Source organism: Muscardinus avellanarius (assembly GCF_963383645.1).
Source record: "Muscardinus avellanarius genome assembly, chromosome: 13".
Taxonomy (NCBI): domain Eukaryota; kingdom Metazoa; phylum Chordata; class Mammalia; order Rodentia; family Gliridae; genus Muscardinus; species Muscardinus avellanarius.
Window position 1 is genome coordinate 14,037,225 of NC_137799.1, and position 23,048 is coordinate 14,060,272.

General features: G+C 47.6%; 1 protein-coding gene across 1 annotated transcript in view; it reads left to right on the plus strand.

The window, feature by feature from the left end:
* The window catches only part of TTLL11 (tubulin tyrosine ligase like 11), a gene marked incomplete at both ends in the record, with an annotated part of 246,200 nt that overhangs the window by 85,280 nt on the left and 137,872 nt on the right, over positions 1-23,048 (plus strand). Inside the window, 3 exon segments of the mRNA XM_080708899.1 lie at positions 5,901-6,476; positions 19,287-19,382; positions 20,361-20,476. Of these exon segments, the coding sequence (XP_080565025.1) occupies positions 5,901-6,476; positions 19,287-19,382; positions 20,361-20,476 (788 nt within the window).

Genomic DNA, 23,048 nt, shown 5'->3' on the forward strand with positions numbered 1-23,048 from the left:
GGGATTGACAGGGGCATTCTATTTCCAAGCTACACCCCCAGCCCTATTTCTTATTCTTTATTTTAAACCAGTTCTCATTAAATTGCAGCAGGCCTCACTAAGTAGCCGAGGCTGGCTGTGAACCTGCGATCCTCCTGTCACAGCTTCCCAAGTGTTGGGATTACAAGTGTGCACCACCAGGCCTGGCTCCCTACAAATATCTTAACTTGCTCCTCCCCAGCCCCCAGCGAGGTCCCTGAACGCATTACAAATCTCCCGCTGGCTGTCGTAGATCATCCCAGGCACAGATCACAGCGCTTCCCCGTGTGATCAATGCGGCTGTGTGTGTAACACAGCCTTCGACCGTGTGACACCGCGGTCAATCACCGTTCAGCACTTGCTAGCTGGCTGCAGCCAGGAACCTCAGTGTGACCTCTCTGTTCCATGGGTGTGTTTGACAAAGCTCTGGAGGTCAGGCAGCTCTCAAGGTCACAGAGACATCGCCTTAACTAAACTGTGGGACCAAAGTCCAGGTTTTCTGTTTTTCATTTTAGTATTGTTTCTAACTCATCAAAAGCTATTTAAATTTTTAAAATTTTTAGTTTAAAGATTGGGGTAAAATCTCTGTGACAAAACTCACAACTGTTTTAAGTGTGAAGTTCCCGTCCACCTGCAGGACCTTAGTTCACCTTGAAAACCTGGACTCTGTGCCCGTTAAACACTAGCTCCCCGTGACCCCAAACCCACCCTCTGCAAAGCCATTCTACTTTCTGACGCTAAGAATGTGTCTACTCTAGGGACCTCATCTGGGCGGAAGCATACCGTATTTGTCTTTGATTCTGGGACACTGCCCTCAAGGTGCATCTATGCTGCTATTAGTTTCCTTCCTTCTAAGTGCTGAATAATATTCCCTTTGTGATGGCGCCTGTTTAAGACCCTTTCCACATTTCCGTACAATGGCATTGGAATTTTGATAGACTTTCCCAGTTGCATTTTCTAAATATCCACTAGGGGGCAGTGAAAGACGGTGAAATTTCTCAATAGGCCTGCTGATTGCCAAGGATCCTCTGGGTCTTTCAGCCATCCGTGGATACAGTTACAAGATAATGGATTTCAAGTCCAGCAGCAGCTCTGGATAAACCTAGAGATACCATCAGCTGTAGCCTAAGCACGCGTCTTCCTCGTTCCCACTAACACCAGTGCAGAGAGCTTCGTCCAAGATGTCGCTTTCAGATTGTATTTTTATTTAACTCACATTAGTTGAGCGATTCTCAGACAGAGTGCACATCACAATCACCTGTGCTCAGCCAAGAGCTTTACGGCAGAATTTCTGGAAGGAGGGGCCAGGTATCTAGACTCTATTTTAATCCTAATCCATGCCATCTTTTGAACAACCTATGTATTAGTTCTTTAGAAAGTTAAGAATTATTATTATTAATTATTATTGTTGTTGTTGTTATTAGTAGCACTAGTACTGGGAATTGAATCCAGGGAATTTCTACCTCCAAGATATAACCTCAGCTCTATTTTATTTTTATTTTGAAACAGGGTCTCACAAGGTTGCTGAGAGTGTCACTACTTGGTGAGGCTGTCCTCAAATCAGTCATCCTTCTCTCTCACCCTCCCGTGTACTGGGATTGCAGGCATGTGCCTCCACACCCAGCTTAATTCTTATCTTTAATAATAACTAAGGAGGTGGTGAGGAGAGTGTCTCCTTTGGGCAAAAACTCAGAAAATGGCTATGAATTCCGAATAATCTTTTCTTCTTGCCAAAGAACTGGCTGAAGGTCTGGTGGCCCTGGGGACTGCATTCTGAGCATCTGAGAGGCTTCCCTATAGATTGTGCCTGTATTTTAACAAACCAGGAACCCAGATAGAAGATTTGAAACTGGGCAGTCCTGGCCAGCTCAAGATCCACAGATATGGTTCTAAGACAGCCACATATAGTGGCCGAACTCTGATGTGAGGCAAGTGCTCAGATACCAGCCCTGCCTGAGACAGTAACGGAGTGTTTCCTAGCCGGGCAGGGTGGAATGCGCCTTTTAAGAGGCTGAGACAGGAGGATCTCAGGCTCAAAGCCAGTCTCAGCAATGTAACCTAACAAGATCCTGTTTCAAAATGAAAAATACAAATAAATAAAAATTTTCAAAAAGCTGGAGGCTTAGCTTGGAGGTAGAGTGCCCCTGGGTTCAATCTGTCTGTCTATCTGTCTCTCTCTCTCTCCCCACACCTACACACACACACACACACACACACACACACACACACACACACAGTTTCCTATAGAAACTAGAAGAAGATACCTTTGATTTGATCTTATCAAAGGTAGAAATAGCACCACAACCCCGAGGGGCGGGATCCGGAGAGCTTGGTCCTCCCCCTGACCATCCCTTGGTCCTCCCCCTGACCATCCCCTGGCCAGTTATGGGCCCCAGGATTAGTCCTGTCACCCCTTAAGCCTCAGCCTCCCCTTTGAGTTATGAGAGGATTGGATGGCATTGATCTCCAAGGATCCTTTCAGTTCTAAAACTTCAATGATTCTATTAGTATTAATAATCTTGATTTGTAGTTACTACTCCAGCAAAGAGCAGAAGAAATATTCAGTAATGCAATGAATGACAGAGGCTATTGACCATGTAGTTTAATTTATTTAGGGCACATACACTGAATTCAAAGGAGGAAATATTGCTCCTGATAATATATTGAACCGTTAGTGTCTCTGGCATAGCACACTCTTTCCAGAGGGAAAAATTACCCATCAGTGCAAACTTGACATTTTTCACTTCCTGATCCATAGCTGCCATTTGTCCAGCACGCTCATATTTACCGTAAAGGGCCATGCGTATGAATGCCTCGGATGAATATTAAATAACTACATAAGCGTCAAGGTCACAGTTGCCAGCACGGCTCCGTGGAAGGCCTGGGAGGCTTGCATTGATCTGCTGTGAAGTTCCCTTCTCCAGTCCTGCTGACGGGGGAGACAATTGATGTGGACCATTATTAAGGCTCTAAGTGTTTCTCCATTGTTAAAGATCTCTTACAAGCCGGAATAACTGATAGTGCCCGAGGAATTGGCAAAAGCTTCACTTAGAAATATAGACTGGTCAAAGAGATAAGTACAGCCCAGAGCACAGATGTCCAGGTCAGGCTTACAGGGCGAAGGCGGAGGCCGAGGGGCGTGCACGCAGCACGGGGCCGCCACCAACTCCGCCTGCTGAGCGCTGCTGTGTTACAGATCCAAAGCTGCAGAGAGATGACATCCTCTTCCTCTTCATTCCCACCATTCCCTCTCCTCCAGATCCTCCTCCCTGGTACAAACCTCCTCTCCTGCCGTGTCAGCCCATCCATTCTCCACAGCGGCACAGAGCATCTCACAATGTCTGTGTCTTTGTCTGTTTTATGTTGCTATAACTGAATTCTTGAGGCTGGTAATTTACAAAGAAAACAAGTTTATTTCTCATAGTCCCAGACACTGGGAAGTCCAATATCACAGCGCCAGCATCTGGTGGAAGCCTTGCTGCATCAGAACGTGGCGGACAGAGCAGGTGTGCCTGTCCAGCTCCAGTTCCTCTCCCTCTTCTTATAAAGCCACCCAGATCGCCATCCTGAGGCCCCACCCTCACCATCCTCAGTCCTGATCCCCTTTTTCCTTTTTGGTACTGGGGATTGAACCCAGGGGCATTCTACCTCTGAGCTACACTTCCAGCCCTTTAAAAAAAAAATTTTTTTTTTAAAAAATAGGGTCTTGTTGCTGGGCATGGTGGCGCATGCTTGTAATCCCTGCGCTTGGGAGGGGGAGACAGGAGGATCACGCCAGCTGTGCTGGCTTAAGAGACCCTGTTTCCACATAAAAAAGTATAAAATAGGCCTGGGAGAGTAGCCCGTGGGAGTGTAGCCCAGAGGTAGAAAGGCTTTTAGGAACCCCCCCCCCAGTACCACCAAAATAAAAATAAAAATAAAAATAAAAATAAGTAAATAGGGTCTTGTTAGGTTGCTGAGAGTCTCACTACTAGTTGAGGCTGTCCTTGAACCTGCAATCCTCCCATCTCAGCCTCTCACGTACTGGGACTGCAGGCGTGTGCCACCACACCTGGCCCCAATGACATATTAGTAGCTTGTTATGATTTGGATTTTAAATGCCCCCAAAGGCCATTGCGGAAGGCTTAGTTGCTGGCCTGTGGCTCCGTTGGGAACCTCAGGAAATAGGGCCTGCCTAGTGAAAAGGAGTTGGGTCATTGGAGCTGCGCCCTTGAAGAGGATTGTGTGATCGCCGGGTATGATGATGCACACTTGTAATCCCAGCATTTGGGAGGCTGAGATAGGAGGATCACGGTGCGTGGACAGCCTCAGCTACTGAGTGAGGCTCCTTGCAACTCAGTAAAACCCTGTTTCAAATAAAGAATAAAAAATAGGGCTGTGGGTGTAGCTTGGAGGTAGAATGCCCCCGGGTTCCATCCCCAGTACTGCAAAATGAATGAATGAATGAATGAATGAGAGGATTGTGGGACCCCAGTCTCTTCCTCTTTACTTTCTTTGCTTCCCAGCTACCATGAGGTAAGTGGTTTCCTCTGCCACACCCTCTCACCAAGACGAGCAGCCCCACCACAGGCCCCACCTCAAAAACAGCAGGGCCAAGAGGCCATAGACTGAGACACCCAAAACCATGAGCCCAAAGAAACCTTCCCTTTTATTTATTTATTTTTTTTTTATATTTCCTCCTTTAAGTTGACTTTCTCGGGTATTCTGTCACAGTGATGGAAAACTAATGCAGCATTCCACCTCCACATACCATCACAATACAGAATTGGGGGTTGATTCCAAAACACGAGCTCTGGGGAGGAAGCCAGAGCCTTGGAGGAGCCCTGCTGGGTATGGGTCCTGCACAGCTGCAGGTCCCGCTCCGGAATGGTCAGGCGCTGGATAATCAATCGTGTGCGCATGCGTCTTGCTGCCCTGGAGCGGAGAGGGGAGCAGATATGCCAGGACGGTGGGGTGTGGCTTCAGAAAGATCTCGACGGGCTAGCAGGAGGGCTAAGTCTACCTGTTAGCCTCGTAGTGGCTGTGAATGATAGAAGGTGTTTTCCATGAGCGACCTCTGTGTTCAGTACCAGGCTTGGCCCTGCGACCATTTCAGTTTATTTCATCTTTATAGTGACCCAGGGACGTAGATTTTTATATCCTCAGTTTTTAAATGAGGAAACAGAGATATAAGGTGCCAGGGCTTGAGAGCCATCGATCTAGATTTCTATCGATGTTAGCTGGCAAGTGACTTTATCTTTTAAAAACAGCAGTTGCGGGTCTTTTCGTTGTCTTTCACATTCAGGTTCTGTGTGCTTGTCCTGCTACATGTTTGTCTTTGTTTAATCCTCAAAACAGTTTTACTCCTATTTAACAGACAAGGCACAGATGACTTAAGTAACTTGCCCAAGGTCACGCAGCAAGGGGCAGGGCCAGGGTCTGAACCAGGCAGTTTCCTCCAGCACCCACGCTCTCACCATGGCTGCACCCTCTCTGCTTCCTATATTGTTAAAAGGACTGTGTTTTCTGCAAGAGTTAGATGAGGTAAATAATATAAAATGCCTAATACAGTACCTGGTGCAGGATCGGCATTCTCAAATTAGGTATCTGACCATATCATTATTATTAGTCACGTGACCTGCTCAAGGGTATAGCTAATGAACCCAGGTCTGTGACCCAATGTACCGCATTCCCCATCTCCCTCTGGAGCTCGGGATGAGGAGCAAGTCTTATGCCACTCCCTCAGTACCCCCTCACGGTGTCACTTCTAAGAAAGATGCTCAGTGAGTGCCCAGTCAGTGGGGATCATTTTGATACCCAACCACCAAATGTTCTCCAAGGCCATGTTAGAGATCCAGAGGGGCAAGGAATATAATGCTAACCACTCTTTCTCCCCACCCCAGGTTCGAATGGTGAAAGATGGCGACCCCAACTGGAAACCCACTTTCATTGTGAAACCTGATAGCGGTTGTCAGGGTGACGGAATCTACCTCATTAAAGACCCCAGTGACATCCGGCTGGCCGGGACCCTCCAGAGCCGGCCGGCGGTGGTCCAAGAGTACATCTGCAAACCTCTCCTCATCGACAAGCTCAAGTTCGACATTCGTCTGTATGTTTTGCTGAAGTCCCTGGACCCCTTAGAGATTTACATAGCCAAAGATGGACTCTCCAGATTCTGCACAGAGCCGTACCAGGAGCCCACCTCCCAGAACCTGCACCGCGTCTTCATGCACTTAACCAACTACTCGCTGAACGTCCACAGCAGCGGCTTCATCCACTCGGACAGCGCCAACACGGGCAGCAAGAGGACATTCTCCAGCATCCTCTGCAGGCTGTCTTCCAAAGGCGTTGACATCAAGAAGGTCTGGTCCGACATCATCTCCTTGGTGATTAAGACTGTCATCGCCCTGACTCCAGAGCTCAAGGTTTTCTACCAGTCCGACATCCCCACCGGGAGGCCGGGGCCCACCTGTTTTCAGGTAACCATTGTCAGCTCCCACCCCGAGTTTTCTGGCTTGACTGGCCAGGAGTCCTGTGGGATGAGTGGGGGACGGCCAGAGGCAGGGACAAGATGGTAGCTGGTGTAGCCTTTGGTGTTAAAACTCGGGCCCAACTTCCAGCTCTCTGTTTACTAGCGAGTGATCTGGGACAACCGATTTCTCTTCTGTTGCCTGTAATAATGAAACTAATAAGGCCTGCCTTAAAAGATCCTGGTAAGAATTCAATGAGATGACATAAAGCAGAGTGCCATAGATACATTCACACAGTCCTCCAATGATTTTGACCACATACTTAGTAAGAGTCCAGCATTGTCCCGGTACAATAGGTTAGGTCCTTGCTGGCTGATCCATAAGTCAATAATGGGAGACCAATCCTTAACAATTATCATAGTGTGACAAGAGCTAGAATCAACTAGGAGATGGACTGGATGCTGAGACATGGTGGAACACCTCACATTCTCTGAAAGGAGTAGAGGGATCAGGGAAGGCTTCCCAGAGGAAATGGCGGTCATACTGGAACCTGAACCAAGCAGGCAAGACTGGAAGGGGCAGGTCTGGCAGAGTGGAGACATGGTTTTCCCCAGAAGGAAGGGAGGGGTCAGGTGTGTTTGAGGTGCTGAGCGAGGCTTGGTCTGATTGGAGGGTGAGTGAGAGACAGAGGTGTGCGGGAAGAGGAGGAGGACGGAGGGTGGCCAGGGCAGAAGAGGGCCGCCAGAGGACTCAGTAGGGGATGGGATGGACTGACTTGGATTTGCATGTTAAGAAGAACGAAACACCTGCAGGTGGAGAATGGACTGTGGCAGGGCTGGGTGCAGGGAGCTGCCTCGTGGGATGGTTTCCCACAGCAAGAGGCAGGGCTTGAGGGCCAGGAAGGAGGTTGATGGGTAGGGCTGATCGCAGAGAGGAGGGGAGGCTTGGGCCCCTGGATGGGCAGACAGAGGCCACTGGAGGGGACCAGGTAACAGGGAAGGTCAGGAGGAGTACCCATGTGGTATCCCAGTGGACCATGGCCATCTTTGGGTGGAATTCAGAAGTGAGAAGTCTGGGATGGAGAAAGCGATGGGAACTCATCCACTCTCCAAGGGTGACCAAAGATGTGAAAAACAGCAGGTGGGAAGAGGCTGAAGAAGACCCCTGCGGGCACTACTGTCTAAGGAAAGGACAGACAGATGGATGAGGGGAGCTGGCAGAGAGGCCAGGAGGCGAGTTGGAGATACAGAAGTGGATCAGGAGAGGCAGTGCCGGAATGCCGGGGGAGAGGTGCTCGGCTGCCCATCGTGTCCACTGATGGGCTTAACAGGGATCCCCGCCCCAGCTGTCATGAGCCACAGCCAGCACGTGTGTGGGAGTGGGGGTGGAGAATGGGCAATAAGGGCAGAGCACCTTCCAGGTCACTCCGCTATCTGGGCAGTGGGATGGAGGAGACAAAGACTGAGTCCTCGTAAGCATAAGCACTCACTCTCCCGCCACCAGATAAATCAGAATGGGAAAGAAAAGACCAGAAGGAGCACCCCTGAGATCCTCTCCCTCTAATCTTTATTTTTTATTTTTTTGGTGGTACTGGGGTTCCTGGAAGCCCTTCTTCCTCCGGGCTACACTCCCAGACCTATTTTATATTTTTGAAACAGGGTCTCTTACGCCAGCACTGCTGGCTTCGAACCTGCGGGATCCTCCTGTCTCCGCCTCCCAAGCGCGGGGATTACAAGCGTGCGCCACCACGCCCGGCCTTCCCTCTAATCTTTAAAATTGTTCTGCGGCAGTTGATGTGTACGTAAAAGGAATGCATGGAATATAGGTAGAGCACAGTGCTCGTCCCCACCCTCCAAGACCTCCAGTTGCTGTGCCCCCACACCACTTACCTGCCCACTCCCAGGTGACCGGTATCATGAATTTGATGTTGACCATTGCCTTGCTTTTCAACGCCGCTTTGATTATGCACCGATGTATCCCCAAATAACAAATGCCCTCTCTTCTTTCGCTTGTTTTTGAGCCTTATAAAACCACTGTGATGAAGCACGCCGTCTTCTGCAATGTTCTTCCTCAGCACGTGCAGTGTTTCCAGGGTCTGCCGTGTTGACGGGGCCGGCAGTACTGTCCCGTTTTCACTACCGGATATTCCACTGTGAAGATACAGAGCTGGCCTATCAGTTCTCCAGTCAGGGAACACTCGGGTGCTTCTAGTCTTATAGCAAGATGGTACCAGATGGCACAAACAAGAAACAAGGAGAGAGGGTATGGGAAGTACCTCTGAGAGGAATGGGGAGCTCATTCACCAGCAGCAGTGGACGCTGGTCCCAAGGGCAGTCCCAAAGCCAGAGAGGCTACTCTGGGGGCTAGGCCCCAGTCATTAGGGTCCCCAGGCAGACTGGCAGAGGCCTTTGGAGAGGAATCCAAGCAGTGACCAGTACCAGGAGGGGGACTGTTGCCCAGAGATCCATCCTTAGGTATTGGACACCAGGCCTTTGGTTCCCAGCCATGACGCCCAGTTCAGCCATGGGGTAGGGGGGTTAAGACAGCACAAAGGGTAAGTGAGCAGAACTCAGACACAGAGCCAGAGAAAAGTCCCAGCCCAGGCCTCCGATGGGCGAGGGCAAAGGAGACAGCTGCAACGTGGACACTTCCAGGGTCACCCCCGGGGACTGTGTGGCTGCATCTGTCTGACGGTGACAGCTATTCCAGGAGTATCATGTGGGTCCCAGTGGGCATGGCCAAGCCACAGAACCCTGGGCCGGCCACGCTGGCGGGAGACGGCTGCTGCCGTGCTGTGGACGGGGAAGCAGAGGGTTTGGACAGATCATGTTCAGCAAGCGGAGCCACAGCCTCACGACCATGTCCCACTGTCAACACTAACTGCTTCCAGGCCTGGGGAGGGAGGCGGGCCGCAGACTCTGTGGCCTCGGGCAGGCTTCGGTGCCACTCTGAGCCTCTCTCTAATAATCGCACACTCATTTCCCTGCCTTCTCAGGAGGATTGTAGAGTAACGTAGGTGAAAATGTGTTGACTAGGTATAAAGTGTTGGACGTTTGGAATTTGTTTTACCACACATTTCAAATACACGGCAACTGAGAGACGACGTTATTCTTGTCTCCCTGGAGCCTCTCTTGCTTTCTTTAGAGCGCTTGTCAGCCGGGCTTCTGATACCTACCCTGACCTGGAACACAGAGGTGGGGCGAGAGAGTTTTGCCATGGACTTGCTGTGGGATCTTGCATAAGTTGTTAAACTTCTCTGGGCCCCGGTTTCCTTGCCCATCTCGTGGGGTTTTGTTGTTCAACTCAGATGAGGTAAAGATTGTACTGTTTCTGCACAGACCTATTACATTCTTTGATATGCATCCCCCTCTCATTTGTAGCTGGGGCCTGGTCGAGACTGGAACATTCCAGAACATAGACTCTAGCCAAGCAAATTACATTTATCTGCAGCTTGTGACCGTGACCCATTTCCAAGCTCAGCCACAATAACTACTTGGGAAACCGATGGCCCGGCGGCGGCGGCGGCTGGCAATGCCCAGGCTGTGGGCAGGTTTCCTGTAATCTGCTGCCTGGGAACATGGCGGCCTGTCATTCAAGCCTATCCCCTGGCAACCCCAGCAACATATCCTCATGCCCGTCTTCTCAAGGGCAGCGGTGTGACCCTGGCTTAAGCAGCAAGATCTATCCGGGTGTAGATGATTCCTGTGGCAGAAATATACAGGCAGAGGAAAGTCTCCAGCTCAGCTTTCCAGAGCATTCTTTCCCATTCCTTGGCTTGGTCTGGATCTTCTCCCTGCCCCCTCTATCTAAGTCTATTCTTGGCCGTGACCCTCTCCCTGGGATGTCTGGAGGAGACGCCTTTTCTAAGTCCTAAGAGGTGCCTCCTTTTTCTTCTCTGTTCTTTGTGACCTCTTCCTGACCCCACAGCTCAGCTGCCCACAGGGAGGAGGCCAAGAAAGGACAGTGGTCAAAGGCTTTGGTTTTGTTCTCAGAGCCCTGGGTTTGAGCTCCCAGCAACCTTGCCTCTAGCAACTCCAGCTGGTGAGCTTGCTTTCTTATTTCTTAGCCTTGGTCTCCTTATCTGCAAAAGGCACATTTGTAGCTGTTGTGGGCCCAAATAAGACAACTCGGTGGGGCAGTTAGCACACTACCTGACTTGATAAATGACAGTTTTGTGATTATTATGTTGTTATCTGTAGCAAGAACTGTTCTCAAATTTATTTGTGGGGAAGCGCCTGGGAGTCATTAGAAACCATGAGATAGTCACATTTGATACTGGAACACTGGTGTTCCAAGATACATAGTTCCAAGATACCAAGTCCTGAAAATGGCATTTGTCACCTCCCAGCCTAGCTCCTGCATCTTCCTACCCAGGCCCTCAGTCCTGCAAGGCAGATCTGATTCCTGTCTCTTGGACAGAGTCGGTGTTTTCCCAGTTCTGCCCTTGTGTTCTCTCTGTCTTGGCCAACCTGGCGTGTTCTCTCCTGTTCTCACTGTCCTTAGACCTTCAGTGTCTTCTGAGGTGTTGTTCAGTCCCGCTGCCTCAGTTAACACTCTCATGGCTCTGACCCCAAATATCTGATGACCACAACTTAGAGGAAGGGAGATTTATTTACTCACAGTTCTGGAGAGTCCAGAGGTATCTATCAATCCATGTCAGGCTGGTGAAGTCTGCAGAGCTCAGGACATGGTCATGGGAGACAGAGAACAGGAGCAGAGGGGCCCACTCTCACATCATGGAGAGCAGAAGAGGGAGGGAGAGAGGGAAAGAGGAGAGAGAAGAGAGAAAAGAGAGATAGGAGAAGAGAGGAGAGAATGAGAGAGAGAGGGAGCAAAGAGAAGGGGCTCTAAGGCTATACCCCCAGTGATCCACCCTCTCCGGGCACATTCTACCTGTCTGGGTTACCACCCAACAAGTCCATTACAATGGTTTTATCCGCTGATGAGATTAGAACCCTCCTGACTGTCCCCTGAGGAGACAGTCTATATGGAAAACATATCACTTACCTCCTTGGTAAAGCCTTCCTTGGCCACGTTTGACCTTTGAGCTTTTGTCTGCCTTTGGACTCCACTTGTTCCCTAGACACCTGCTGAGACAGGCCTGAGATTGTCTGGGCCTGTGGCCATGGATAAGAGAAGCTGTGGTCCCTGCCCCTCGGGGTGCTCAGCGTAGCAGGGATGATCGGCACACGGGAGTCACAGTTCCTTGTCAGCAGCCCTGTCTGGGAGCACACAGGGGAGGACCGCCTGCGTAAGTGAGGCTTCCTGGAGGAAGGGTGGCCATGTGGAGCTCCAGGCATGAAGACCTGGGAAGGGGAGAGGGCTCCGTGCTCTTTGTGTCCCTCCTTCCTCGCTGGCTGTTGTTTCCCAGCCTCTTCCTCTGGACCCGAGTGTTGGAGACCCCCAGGACGCAGTCCTTACACACCTTCTCAGCCACCTAGCCCCCTGGCTTTCAGAACCAGCTATTCTGCTGGCTCCTGACTGCCTATTTCCAACCTTATATCTCATTGCCTACGTGAACTTTCTCCTTGGAATGGCTAGAGGGCATCAAACACTTAACTTATGCAAAGTTGAACTCGACTTCCCCTACTGCCCATTGTTTTCCCTAATTCAGTAAATGAGAAGCTTTTTTTTTTTTTTTTTTTTCAGTACTGGGAATTGAACCCAGGGGCCATTCTTCCTCTCAACTATACCCCCAGCACTATTTTTTTATTCTTTACTTTGAAACAGAGTCTCACTAAGTTGCGGAGGGCCTCACTAAGTAGCCGAGGCTGGTGGTGAACCTGTGAGCCTCCTGTCTCGGCCTCCCAAGTACTGGGATTACAAGCGTGCGCCACCACACCCGGCTAATGAGCAACATTAATCAGCCTCTCAGACCCAAAGCCTGACTCATCCATATTCTATTCTCCTCTTTCCTACCTCCAGCCCATAAGCAGCTCTTCAAATACACTTTAAACTATATCCCCGGTGTCACTACTTCCAACCAGCTCCATTGCTAGCATCCCTGTCTAGGCAGCCAACACCTGGCACTCAATTCTAGGATGGTCTTTAGTTGACATCCTGTTTTCCACCCTCACTGCCTATAGCTAGTTTTTCTCACTGTAACCAAAGAGATCCTTGCAAAAATTGGATCAAATAAATTGGATCAAATTACTCCCCTTACTCAAGCCTCCAGTGTCTTTTTCATTGCACTTAAAATCCTGGCTGCCTGCCGTGGCCTATGGGCTGCTCCTTGGGTCCGTCCCTTCTGTTTCTCTCTGACCTCATCTCCTATACCCTCCCTCTTACTCTCTCCTTGCTGCCATTCAAAAGTGGCCTCTGTTCTTGGGTTCCCTCTGCCTGGAGTGCTCTTCCCCTGTCTGAATGCTCTTCAGAAAGGACTTATTCTCTTGCTCATTCAGTCCCTGTTCATATGTCACCTGCTGAGATGTTTGCTTCTGCTCATGATGGCAGAACAAAGACTGAATTTCACCTCCTGCAAAGGGCCAGACGACCAGCGGTATATATGAATATGCACATGAAATTAGCTTCAAGGCTTTGGATGATAGATGATAGCTCAGCACTGTGGTCCCCGGAGAGGGGGGAAACCGAGGTGAGTCTTGGTTGCCTCAGCTGCTCATCTGGAGGTGATGGTTGGAACATGGGACAAGGAGGGACCTACCCAGAGCCTGGTGACCTCGACGGACCAAGGAGATGGAGACCAAATTTGGCGAAGGCTGAAGTGGCCGCAGGTTGTGATTCAGAAACTGAAAAGCAGGATGCTACGAGGCAGGAGATGAGCTCCAGAAATCTGCCTGGGATCCCTCTGCGTCTTGGGCAGGTACAGGAGGAGTGTTGATCTGGGCAAAGAGTGACCAGGGAATTCACGTGCTGAATGACTTTCCAGTGCTCGTGCCAGGCAGGGAGCCGTTCAAGCTTTGAACGGCCAGAGTAGAGAGGCTTTGTCGGCTCCTGGGGACATTCCATTGAGGCCCCAAAGAAATTCTGTCTCGACCTTAAACAACAGGATGTAAAGGTTTCAGACTTACGCTGCAAATAACCAATTGTAAAACAAAGCTCAGCATTTTAAAAGGTAGATAAAATCCAGACACTTAGCATTGCAATGTAACAATGTCCAGCACCCAATAAAAAATTATTAGACAGTCCACAAAGTAGAAAAAGGCAGTCGATACCAATGGGGGAAAACATGGAGTAGATTCAAATACGAGAAACGATGAGACCAGTAGGAAGAGGATCTTAAAGTCATTATTACTACTGTGTACACAATCTTTAAGGAAAATGCTGACTTAATGAAGAGAGAAATAGAAGCTATTAAAAAGAACCAAGTGGAACTTTTACAGAAGAAAATAGACTCTTTGAAGTGAAAATTTCACCGAGTGGGATAAACAGCAGACAGGGCACTGAAGAAGAAATCACTGGTGAACTTGAAGACACAGCAATGGACTCTATTCAGAATTAAACAGAGAAGAAAAAGGGGAAAGAAGAATTAGGGCTCAGTATCCAGTGGTGTGATGTATGTGTTATCGGGATTCTGGGATAGAAGAGAGAGGGAAAGCACAGAAAAACATTTGGAGAAATAATCATCAAAAATTTCCAAATTTGATAAAAACTAGAATTTTATAATCTGGGAAGCTAGAGAAATCCCAAATAGGAAGGAGATGCGTACATGAACACAGACACACACATGTGCACGCACACTCACACACACACCGCTTATAACCAAATCGTAGAAAACCAGTGATGATAATAAAATCTTTAGAACAACCGGGAGAAAAGGCACATTATGTTTGGAGGAACAAAGAATGACCGTGATGTTCTTATCAGAGCAGCTCAGCCAGAAGGCAGTGGGGTGACAGATGTCACCTGCTCAGAAGGGCCTCCCAGCTGTCCTGTCCAATCGCCACGCCCTCCCCTCACCCTCTCCATTGCTCCGTGTTCTCATCTTGCTTTAATTCATACATCTGCAAACTCACTGGCTTGCTGCCCATTTTTCAGAAAAAGAAAAGTTACTCAGCTTACCCTGTGGGTACTTCCACCACCTCCTGATTTTCACTCAATGTCTCCCATTGCACCCAAGGCTACTCCCATCCCCTGGATCCTCCCAGCATCCCCATCCCCAGGAGTGGCATCACGACTTTTGGAATCCATGCTAATTGTTAACTTGCCCAGGGACTCTCTCCCCTCTAAAATAGAATCCCCAAGAGGGCAGCCATTTCATCATGTGTACTGCTTTATCCCCGGTCCCTAAGACAGTGCCTGGTATTTAGTAGGTGCTCAATAAATACGTAGAAAAATAATGCCACCTGGGCATAAAACTAGAGTGTCAGAGAGCGACAAAGCATCCCGGGACCACTAATGACCCCATATAATTAGAGCACAGGAGTAAGGGGAGGAGGTGGAGCAGAAGGGGGTCCAGGTCACTGGGGACTTTGTAGGACGTATCCTGGAACTGGAGCTTTGGTCTATGAGCAGAGATTTTAGGCAGAGGACTGTTAATATTCCATTCATGTTCTAGGAAAATTACTCTGGCATCCCCTCATGCCAGATGACTTAAAGTGGGGAAGTTGAGAGAGGGTGCAGAGCTGACATGGAGGGCGAGCCATGAGCAGGGGCCAGAGAGAGAGCTCTGAGGAGGTCGAGAACATAGGAGCTGGTGACCAGCTAGGCGTAGGGGCTGAGGGGGGAGATTTTAGAGGGAACCGTGGTGCAGTAGTTATTGTATCGCATGTCTATGTGGCCCCAAGCCACAAACATTATCTCACTGTTCCCATGGATCAGTAATTAAGGCAGAGCTGATGGCTGACGTGTCCAGTCCACACATCGGCCAGAGCTACAGTCAGCTCGAAGCCTGACCAGGGACATGGCGCCGTCCAGGCTCACTCCAAGGCTGTTGGCAGGCCTCAGGCCCGCTGTGGTTGACTGGGGAGATCTGTCCCTCGCTACCTGGGCCTCTTTGTGTCTTCCCTCACAGTGACAGGAGCACGCCAAGACAGGGGACACTGTGTTGTTGTAACCTAATGCTGAAAGCAACATCCCCTCCTTTCTGTCCCATTTCTGTTAGAAACAAGTCACTAGAGGCGACCCACACTCAAGTGGGTGGGGCAATTCCAGGAAGTCATGAATATCAGGAGATGGGACCCATTGGGACCAGGTTAGAGACTGTAGTGCTTTTGAACACGTTGAACTTGTGGTGTCTGGGACCTCCCAGGTGGGGGTACACTGGATCAGATGATGGTGCAGCTCTGGGGTGCAGAAGGATCCCCTTTGATTGGAATGTAGCTTGGAGCCTTTGCATGAATTTACAAGTACTGGCTCAGGGCCTTTTTTCTCCAGCTTGGTTTGAAGCTCCTGGAGGTTAAAGCACAGATATTTTTAAATCCTCCAGGGTGTCCCTCATGTAGGAGGAGTTCAACATGTAATTGCTGGTTCAATTGCTCAGGGAGGCAGAACGTCCTATGGTCGAAAAGTTCTTTCTCCATTTGAGGATTCCTCCTCTGCCGACAACCCTCCCTCCACCCCTCCCTTTCTCCTTTCTTCCCTCCTTTCCTTCCTTCCTTCCTTCCTTCCTTCCTTCCTTCCTTCCTTCCTTCCTTTTTCTCTCTTGCTTTCTCTATGGATTCAACCCAAGTGCATTCTATCTCCGAGCTGTACCCCAGCCATATTTTGTTTTTTGTTTTGAAACAGGGTCTCACTAAGTTGTGGAGGGGCTCCCTAAGTTGTTGAGGCTTTGAAACTGTGATCCTCCTGTCTCAGCTTCCTAAGTACTGGGGTTGCAGGCGTGTGCCACTGTGCCTGGCCAGGCCTTTTCCTTTCTAAGCTGCAGGTTCCTGGTCTGCCTAAAGTGAATAGACTAGATTAATGGGCTAAAAAGGAAAAAAAAAAAGTTAAAGATCTCCATCCTAGGAGCCCCAGTATATAAAAATAGGTAAAAGTTAATCTGATTGGTTGGCTTCTCCTTGCTTCCCCAGAAAAGAATTCTATTTTGAAAAACACTAGACCAAAGAAATCCTGAATTTTTCTGCCAGCTTAGACACTCTGGGATCTCATGACAAGATCAGCTTAGGGCTCCATCTTTGTGATTCTGCTTACTGAGAGCCATAGGTGCTGGGTATTAACAGTGGATGCTTGAAAGGGAATTAAGTCATAATTCTTTGAACTTGTGAAAAGCTATAATAAAGCTGACCTTCACGAAATGCTTATTATGTGCCAAGAACAACATGTAGAATATTTCTCATTGTATGATCTTTATCGGATCCCATCTCTCCTACGAGAGTGTAAACTCTACAAGGACAGGGACTTTGCCTGGCTCACTATGATATTTCCCAACAATAGTTCTTGGAACAGAGCAAGCATTCTGTAAGTATGTTATTAATGAATGAGTGAAGATTAGGAAGTGCTATTCATATTACCATTAGTATGTGAGTAGCTTCTTGTGACTCCGAAACACACTAATGGCATTTCTCATTGGTGGAATTGGTAGGAAACTGGAAAGGGAGCTAGCATATATCAAGTGCCTTCGGTGTGATGAGCATAGTCCCAGGGACCACTTTTTTACTTCCGTTGTCAACAGCCCTTCAAGGGGGCTATGGGATACCCATTTTCCATATGAGATAACGGAGGCTCAGAGAGGCTAAAGATATGACCGAAAGTCATCTATCTACCTAGTGCAAAGACTGAGCTGAGATTGGAGGCCAGGTCTTTCTGACTCCAAAGCGTTACTGTACAATACCCAGCGCATTAAAAAACATGCGTCAAATTTTCAGTTCTGGAAACCATGATGCTAGTGGGTTCCATCCAATATGGTGGCTGAGGTTCCCCCACCTCCTCCTCCAGCTCCCCGTATCCCTATGGCTTTGCGTTCATGAATTCACTAGGTGGAGAACGAGGCTGAGAAAGTGCAAGTCCAAACTTGTACACTGTAGCGCAAGTAAGAGCAGATGACTATGGATGATGAATGTGGGCTCCGCAGCCTGCTGCTCACTGTGGCCTCATCAGCATCACATGTCTCAGGCCAGATCTGAAGTCGGACTGGTGATGTCACCATGGCCTCTTAAAGGCCCCATCACTCATATCCACTTGTCATATATTATTAAGCGGATCTATAATACATGTAACTTTTCTACCGAATTTCCATTTCTTCCTTCTCATGGCCAGAGAAGAAAAATAGAGCGAGCATGACTTTTCCCAGCTTCTCATCCTTATTGCCCTTCACTGAACCATAACTTCATCTCGGATCACTCCCCAAAATGGTCATTCAGGCTTTGATTTCATTAATATAGATGGAGCTGCAGTTTAATAATTACCATTTAACCAATGCATATTCTATATAGACAAGAAAATGGATTCCCCTCATCTTTTCTTCTGGAGTCCACAGAGGAAGGGGAGTGTGCAACCATATCTTTTCTTTTTTCCCCTCTTTTGTTCTCCACATTATTTTTTGAGACTTTGGGGTTATATCAATTATGTTAGAAACTTTCCACGTTATCACTTTTCTAGAGATAATGAGAGTCCTCTGGAGAATCTGAAGTCCTTGTAGTTCGAGTCTGAATCTCATTAGGAGCACTGAGCTCTAGTCTGAGAACTTACTCAGGTGAAGGGCTATTTAAGGCTGAGAGAGGGAGATGCTTACAGCAGCCGGCCCCCACCAATAGCAGGGCTTGCAAGGAATTAAAAGGAGCCAGAGTGGCCGGAAGGCAAAGCCTTACCTGAGGCACTTAGCATGCTGGATTCAATATCAGATATCTAACAAATGGAGCTTGTGTGGGCCTTGAGTTCAGGGCAGGCTTCATAGACGGGAGACCTCTGAAATTACACAGAGTCCATGCTGAGACGCACTTCAAGCCTGACCATAAGCTATTTTCACCTTCACGAAATTGTTAACCCTATTCAAACAAGGGGCCCACATCTTCACCAAGGGTTGCTGGCACACATTATGTAATCGGTCTGTTTGAATGTGAAAACTGGCTGTCATCTGGTGGACAGTGTTGGGGAAAACTGGGGCCTTGCTGGCACACATTATGTAATCGGTCTGTTTGAATGTGAAAACTGGCTGTCATCTGGTGGACAGTGTTGGGGAAAACTGGGGCCTTTCTGGAGCTTTCTATGTCTATAAGTTTCTACATCTGTAGATTGGCGCGCACAGCCCCTCCTTTAAGGACGTCCTCATGTGGATTAAATACGATTATGAATCATTGGTGCATTGGATAGTAATTGGTGCCTAGTAGGCACCTAATAAATATTCCTTGTCCTTAACTAGCAGGGCATACCAGAATCCCCTGAGGGAGTTGTTGTTGTCTGAGTAGACTTGCTCAGGCTCCTCTCAGAGCCATTCCGACTCAGTGGGTGTGCGCTGGTTTTAAAAGGGCTCTTGGCGTGATACTGGTGTGTACTCCGGGTTAGGAAAGGCAGCCTGAGGTTTCCAGAGATCTAGCTAAGAAGCAACTTAATCGAGGAGGTCAGAAGAAAAGGCAGAGGGAGAAATTGCTGGACTACTACTAATCCTCAACATAATAAAAAACCTGTTAAAGAGGACAGAGGTCATCATTTCACAGTACTTTGCACGACACAGATAATGCAGAAATGCACTATGGGAACTCATCCCATTACCAGGGTTTCTATACAGTTTTCTGCCATCCATTTGGCCGGACAAGTGCACCCGGAGCAACAGGGGCTGTGGACTGGAGGAGCCAGGGTCAAGGCCAAAGTTGGGGGCCGAGTTTGAATTTATTTTTCCCCTGAATGACCCTAATACCATACTCAGTTCCTGCAAAGAAATTGCAGCTAGAGGGAGTGATTCTGAATTACGTTTATTCTGCTCAGATTTTAGGCTTTGACATTCTTCTGATGAAAAATCTGAAGCCTATGTTACTTGAAGTAAATGCAAATCCCAGCATGAGAATCGAACACGAGTGCGAGGTAAGAATTTTGAGTGTCTCATCGACTATATTGCTATAAAACCTACCCTCAAGGTGTCCACCCGGCTACACAAAGACCCAGCATTCTCAAAAATTTCACAGCAAAGTTCTGTTTGAGTCAAATCATTTTCGTTCTGTTAAGCTCTGAACAGAGTCTATTAATATAAGACCTTCGTGACCTATGGTAATTTCCCAGCATGCTGTTCTTCCCATTTTTAAAGTCTGGAAACTTAGAAGCAGCTGAGTCTTTCCATCAGTTTTGGCATGAACTAATTAGTCAGCCTCAGGAGAGGGACCAATTGAAATTCTATGAATATGATTTAGCCATGTCGACATGCTTGAATCCCTAAGATAAATAGTACATTGAACAGTGGTTATATTTTTTCTCCGCCCCCAAAAAATGCATTTTAAAAACTTGAAGGAAATATACCTAGTATTATAGTGGATTGCAGGGAGATTATCTGGAGTCTTTTATTTTTTAAATCCCTTTTTGTATTTCTAGGTTTTCTACAGTGAGCATGTATGATTCTTTTTTTTCTTCTTCTTCTTGATACTTGAGACTGAACTCGGGGGAATTCTACCTCTGAACTATACCTCTAGCCTTTTAAATTTTTGAAATAGGGTCTTGCTTGTTTGAGCCCAGCCTCAAACCTGCAATCCTACTGTCTCGGCCTCCCAAATACTGGGATTGCAGGTATGCACTACCACAGCCAGCTGCACATAGCATTTTGCTAACCCAAAAAAGCATTTTGCTAACCCAAAAAAGCATAGTGCTATGTTTTTCTCTTCAAAATTTCACAAATTTTGTAAATTTGTGAAAGGACATTGTCATTCTCCAGGTAGGATAAGAATTCCTTTTATATGAATAAGTAAAAGAAAAATAGTATAACCTCTCAGGCTAGCTAGAGGATGACATCCTGATAGCAACTCAGCTTGGAATCACAGTACTCTTCTAACACAGAATCCTTACCCATTCAAGCTTTCTCCAGGGGTGTTCGAAAACGTTCCCAGCCTTGTCGACGAGGAGGTGAAAGTGGCCGTGATCAGGGACACGCTGCGCCTCATGGACCCACTAAAGAAGAAAAGAGAGAACCAGTAAGTATTTTCTCATTCATTCCTATCGACTCTGCTTCGTATCCTAAGCAGGTGAGTTAAGTTCTTTGAACCTGTTAACATGTGAGATTCTCATAACAATGGAATAAGCCACATTTCACTTTACAAATATCAGCCCCCAGGAAATCTGTGATTCAGTTAGGAGTAACCCCATGATGGGTCCTCAGGGATGAATTTCCAGCCTATTCTTATCCAAATCCAGAAAGTCTCTCCTAAGCTCCCACTTCTTGGTAATAGCATCTGCCCGCCCCGCCCCACTGTTCTGTGGCATTTCTATTTGAAACCCTCAATCACAGAAGAGTGAAATAAAATGCAGAAGTAGCCACTGGACAAAGCACAGGTAACTGGACATGGTTACTTCCTTTTTATTTTCTTCATCACGTTTTCACTTTTTCAATATAAACCTTTAGTCTCAAAATTTGCAGAGTCAATGTAATGAACTCGTGACACTCAAATCCTATTTGTGATAGTTAGAAAGTTGTTCTCTGCCCTCAGCCACCCAGGGGGAAAATACATGAGAATCTTGGTGAGCGCACGCTCCCTGCCTCTCCTCCACGGGATCACCTGGAAATCAAAGACATTCCACTTGGGTATTTCTCTGTATTTCGCACAAATCCCAAGGTCTCACAAAGCGAGAGTTGAGTAAATATTATTCTGCCTTGTTTGGGGCAGAAAGACCAAGGATGGGTATTTTAAATAGTACTTCCTAAATCCCCGAGAAATCGGATTGACCCAATTGCACCCGGACATTGAAGCGCTTCTCAGCTATGGTTCAAGTCAGAGAAGGATGCTGACTTCCTGGAGCTGGGATGTTTTGTAGGTTTTTCTACTGAGGAAAATTCCCCAACCGTCTCAAGGCCAAATACTGTTAGAGTCACCCTCCAGCAGAGCCTCCCTTGACTGCACATTAGAAGGACTGGCACTTCCAGAGCTGCTGGCCTGGACCAGCATTTTTAGGTCTCCTTGGTGGTTCTACTGTGGAGCCAAGGATACAGACTGGACCACTACCCTGCAGGAAAATGCTCTGCTGAACACTATGTCGAATCTCGGTCAGGCGGGATGGTGCTGGCTCAGCTGAGATCTTCCAGGGCATTCTTCACTACATGAGGCACAGGTTGTCCTTGCTGGCAAGATTCTACTGGGAATGTTCACCTGTGGTTCATGTGAGCCTATCCTGCCAGGTGTAGCCTCCACTGATTAGTGCTTCCAAGCCACCGTGTGTCAGGGCAGATGGATTCTCTGAGCAGCAGAATCATATGCCCACTAGGATGTCCATGTAGGTACTTTCCCCAGCCCTCTCTTGGGAATGGGAATTGCAATTTGGTTAGATGAATTGCAATAGAACTCGTTCCTCAAAGATCTGTTTTGTACTGGTTATTGATCTCGCCAGCAGACATGAGGTTTTGAGAGAGGGTGCGCACGGTGGAGAGGTTCGGGTAGCTTTCTGTGCAGAACAGCATGGTGGTGCCATCGATTTTAGGGCAGCTGTGACACATTGCCACACTCATTCCTGGGTGGGAACAAGAAGTCCAGAAACTATTGTGTGGCCTCTGCCTCCAAACGTCAAGAGTTGAGAGGGTTCAAAGGCAGTGAAACAAAATTAGCTTTCTTTCTCTTGTTCTTTCTAGTTTACCAACACCTATTTATTTCATATGAGCTGCAGATCTGAAATTGAATAGCAGTGGGCCACAGGACCATTGATTGGGAAGGATGAAAAAGGCATTTTACAAATAATCAAGTCATAAGTAGCAGCACCTCGTTTTTTAGTTTTAAAAGCATGGACTGTTTATGATAACTCGGAGCAGTTAAGAACCTGACTTTGATCCTAACACAAACACCTTTCCTCTCACCCTTACCTATAGCGTAAGAGCGTGTGTTCATAGTTAAATTCCATTTACTGACATTTCCCCTCAACTTCACTTTATTTTATGTTTTACCCAGCAGTGATTATTTACGAAAGCACTTTGTAATCTATAAAATGCATTTATACATAAGGGATTCTTATTAGCATTTTGAACTTTACTGTGCAAAGGAAAAGACTGAAATTATTCTCAAATCTTGTCTAGAAATGTTTCAGAATAACTTGAAAAAGCATGAGATTCATGCCTGCAGAAAGTGTATAGCACTGTAGTGCTGAATCTTATACATCCAGTTCTGAGACCATGTTGTGTCCTCTGCGTGCGTAGACTTCTGGGCAGGGAGCCACTTGAGATGCAGGGATCCTTGTGTTTGCAAAAGATCTGGCCTAAACTTTTCATGGTGGGATTGAGAGCAGTCTTAGGTGTCCTATGGAAAGGAAGTGACTCTACAGACATTCACCTCGGCATAGTCAAAAGCACTTTCCCTTGTGCCAAAGAGACCGAGATTCAAATCCTGACTTACTACTGGTGATGAGACCCTGGGCATGGCACATGGCCGCTTTGAGCCTCAGTATCCTTTTCTGTATAATGAAATAATGGCATTTAGTTGAAACGATGAGAAAAACTGTTAATATATAACAGGTACTTGATAATAACCATTTTACTAATCAACATGATCTACTGGACATGACACA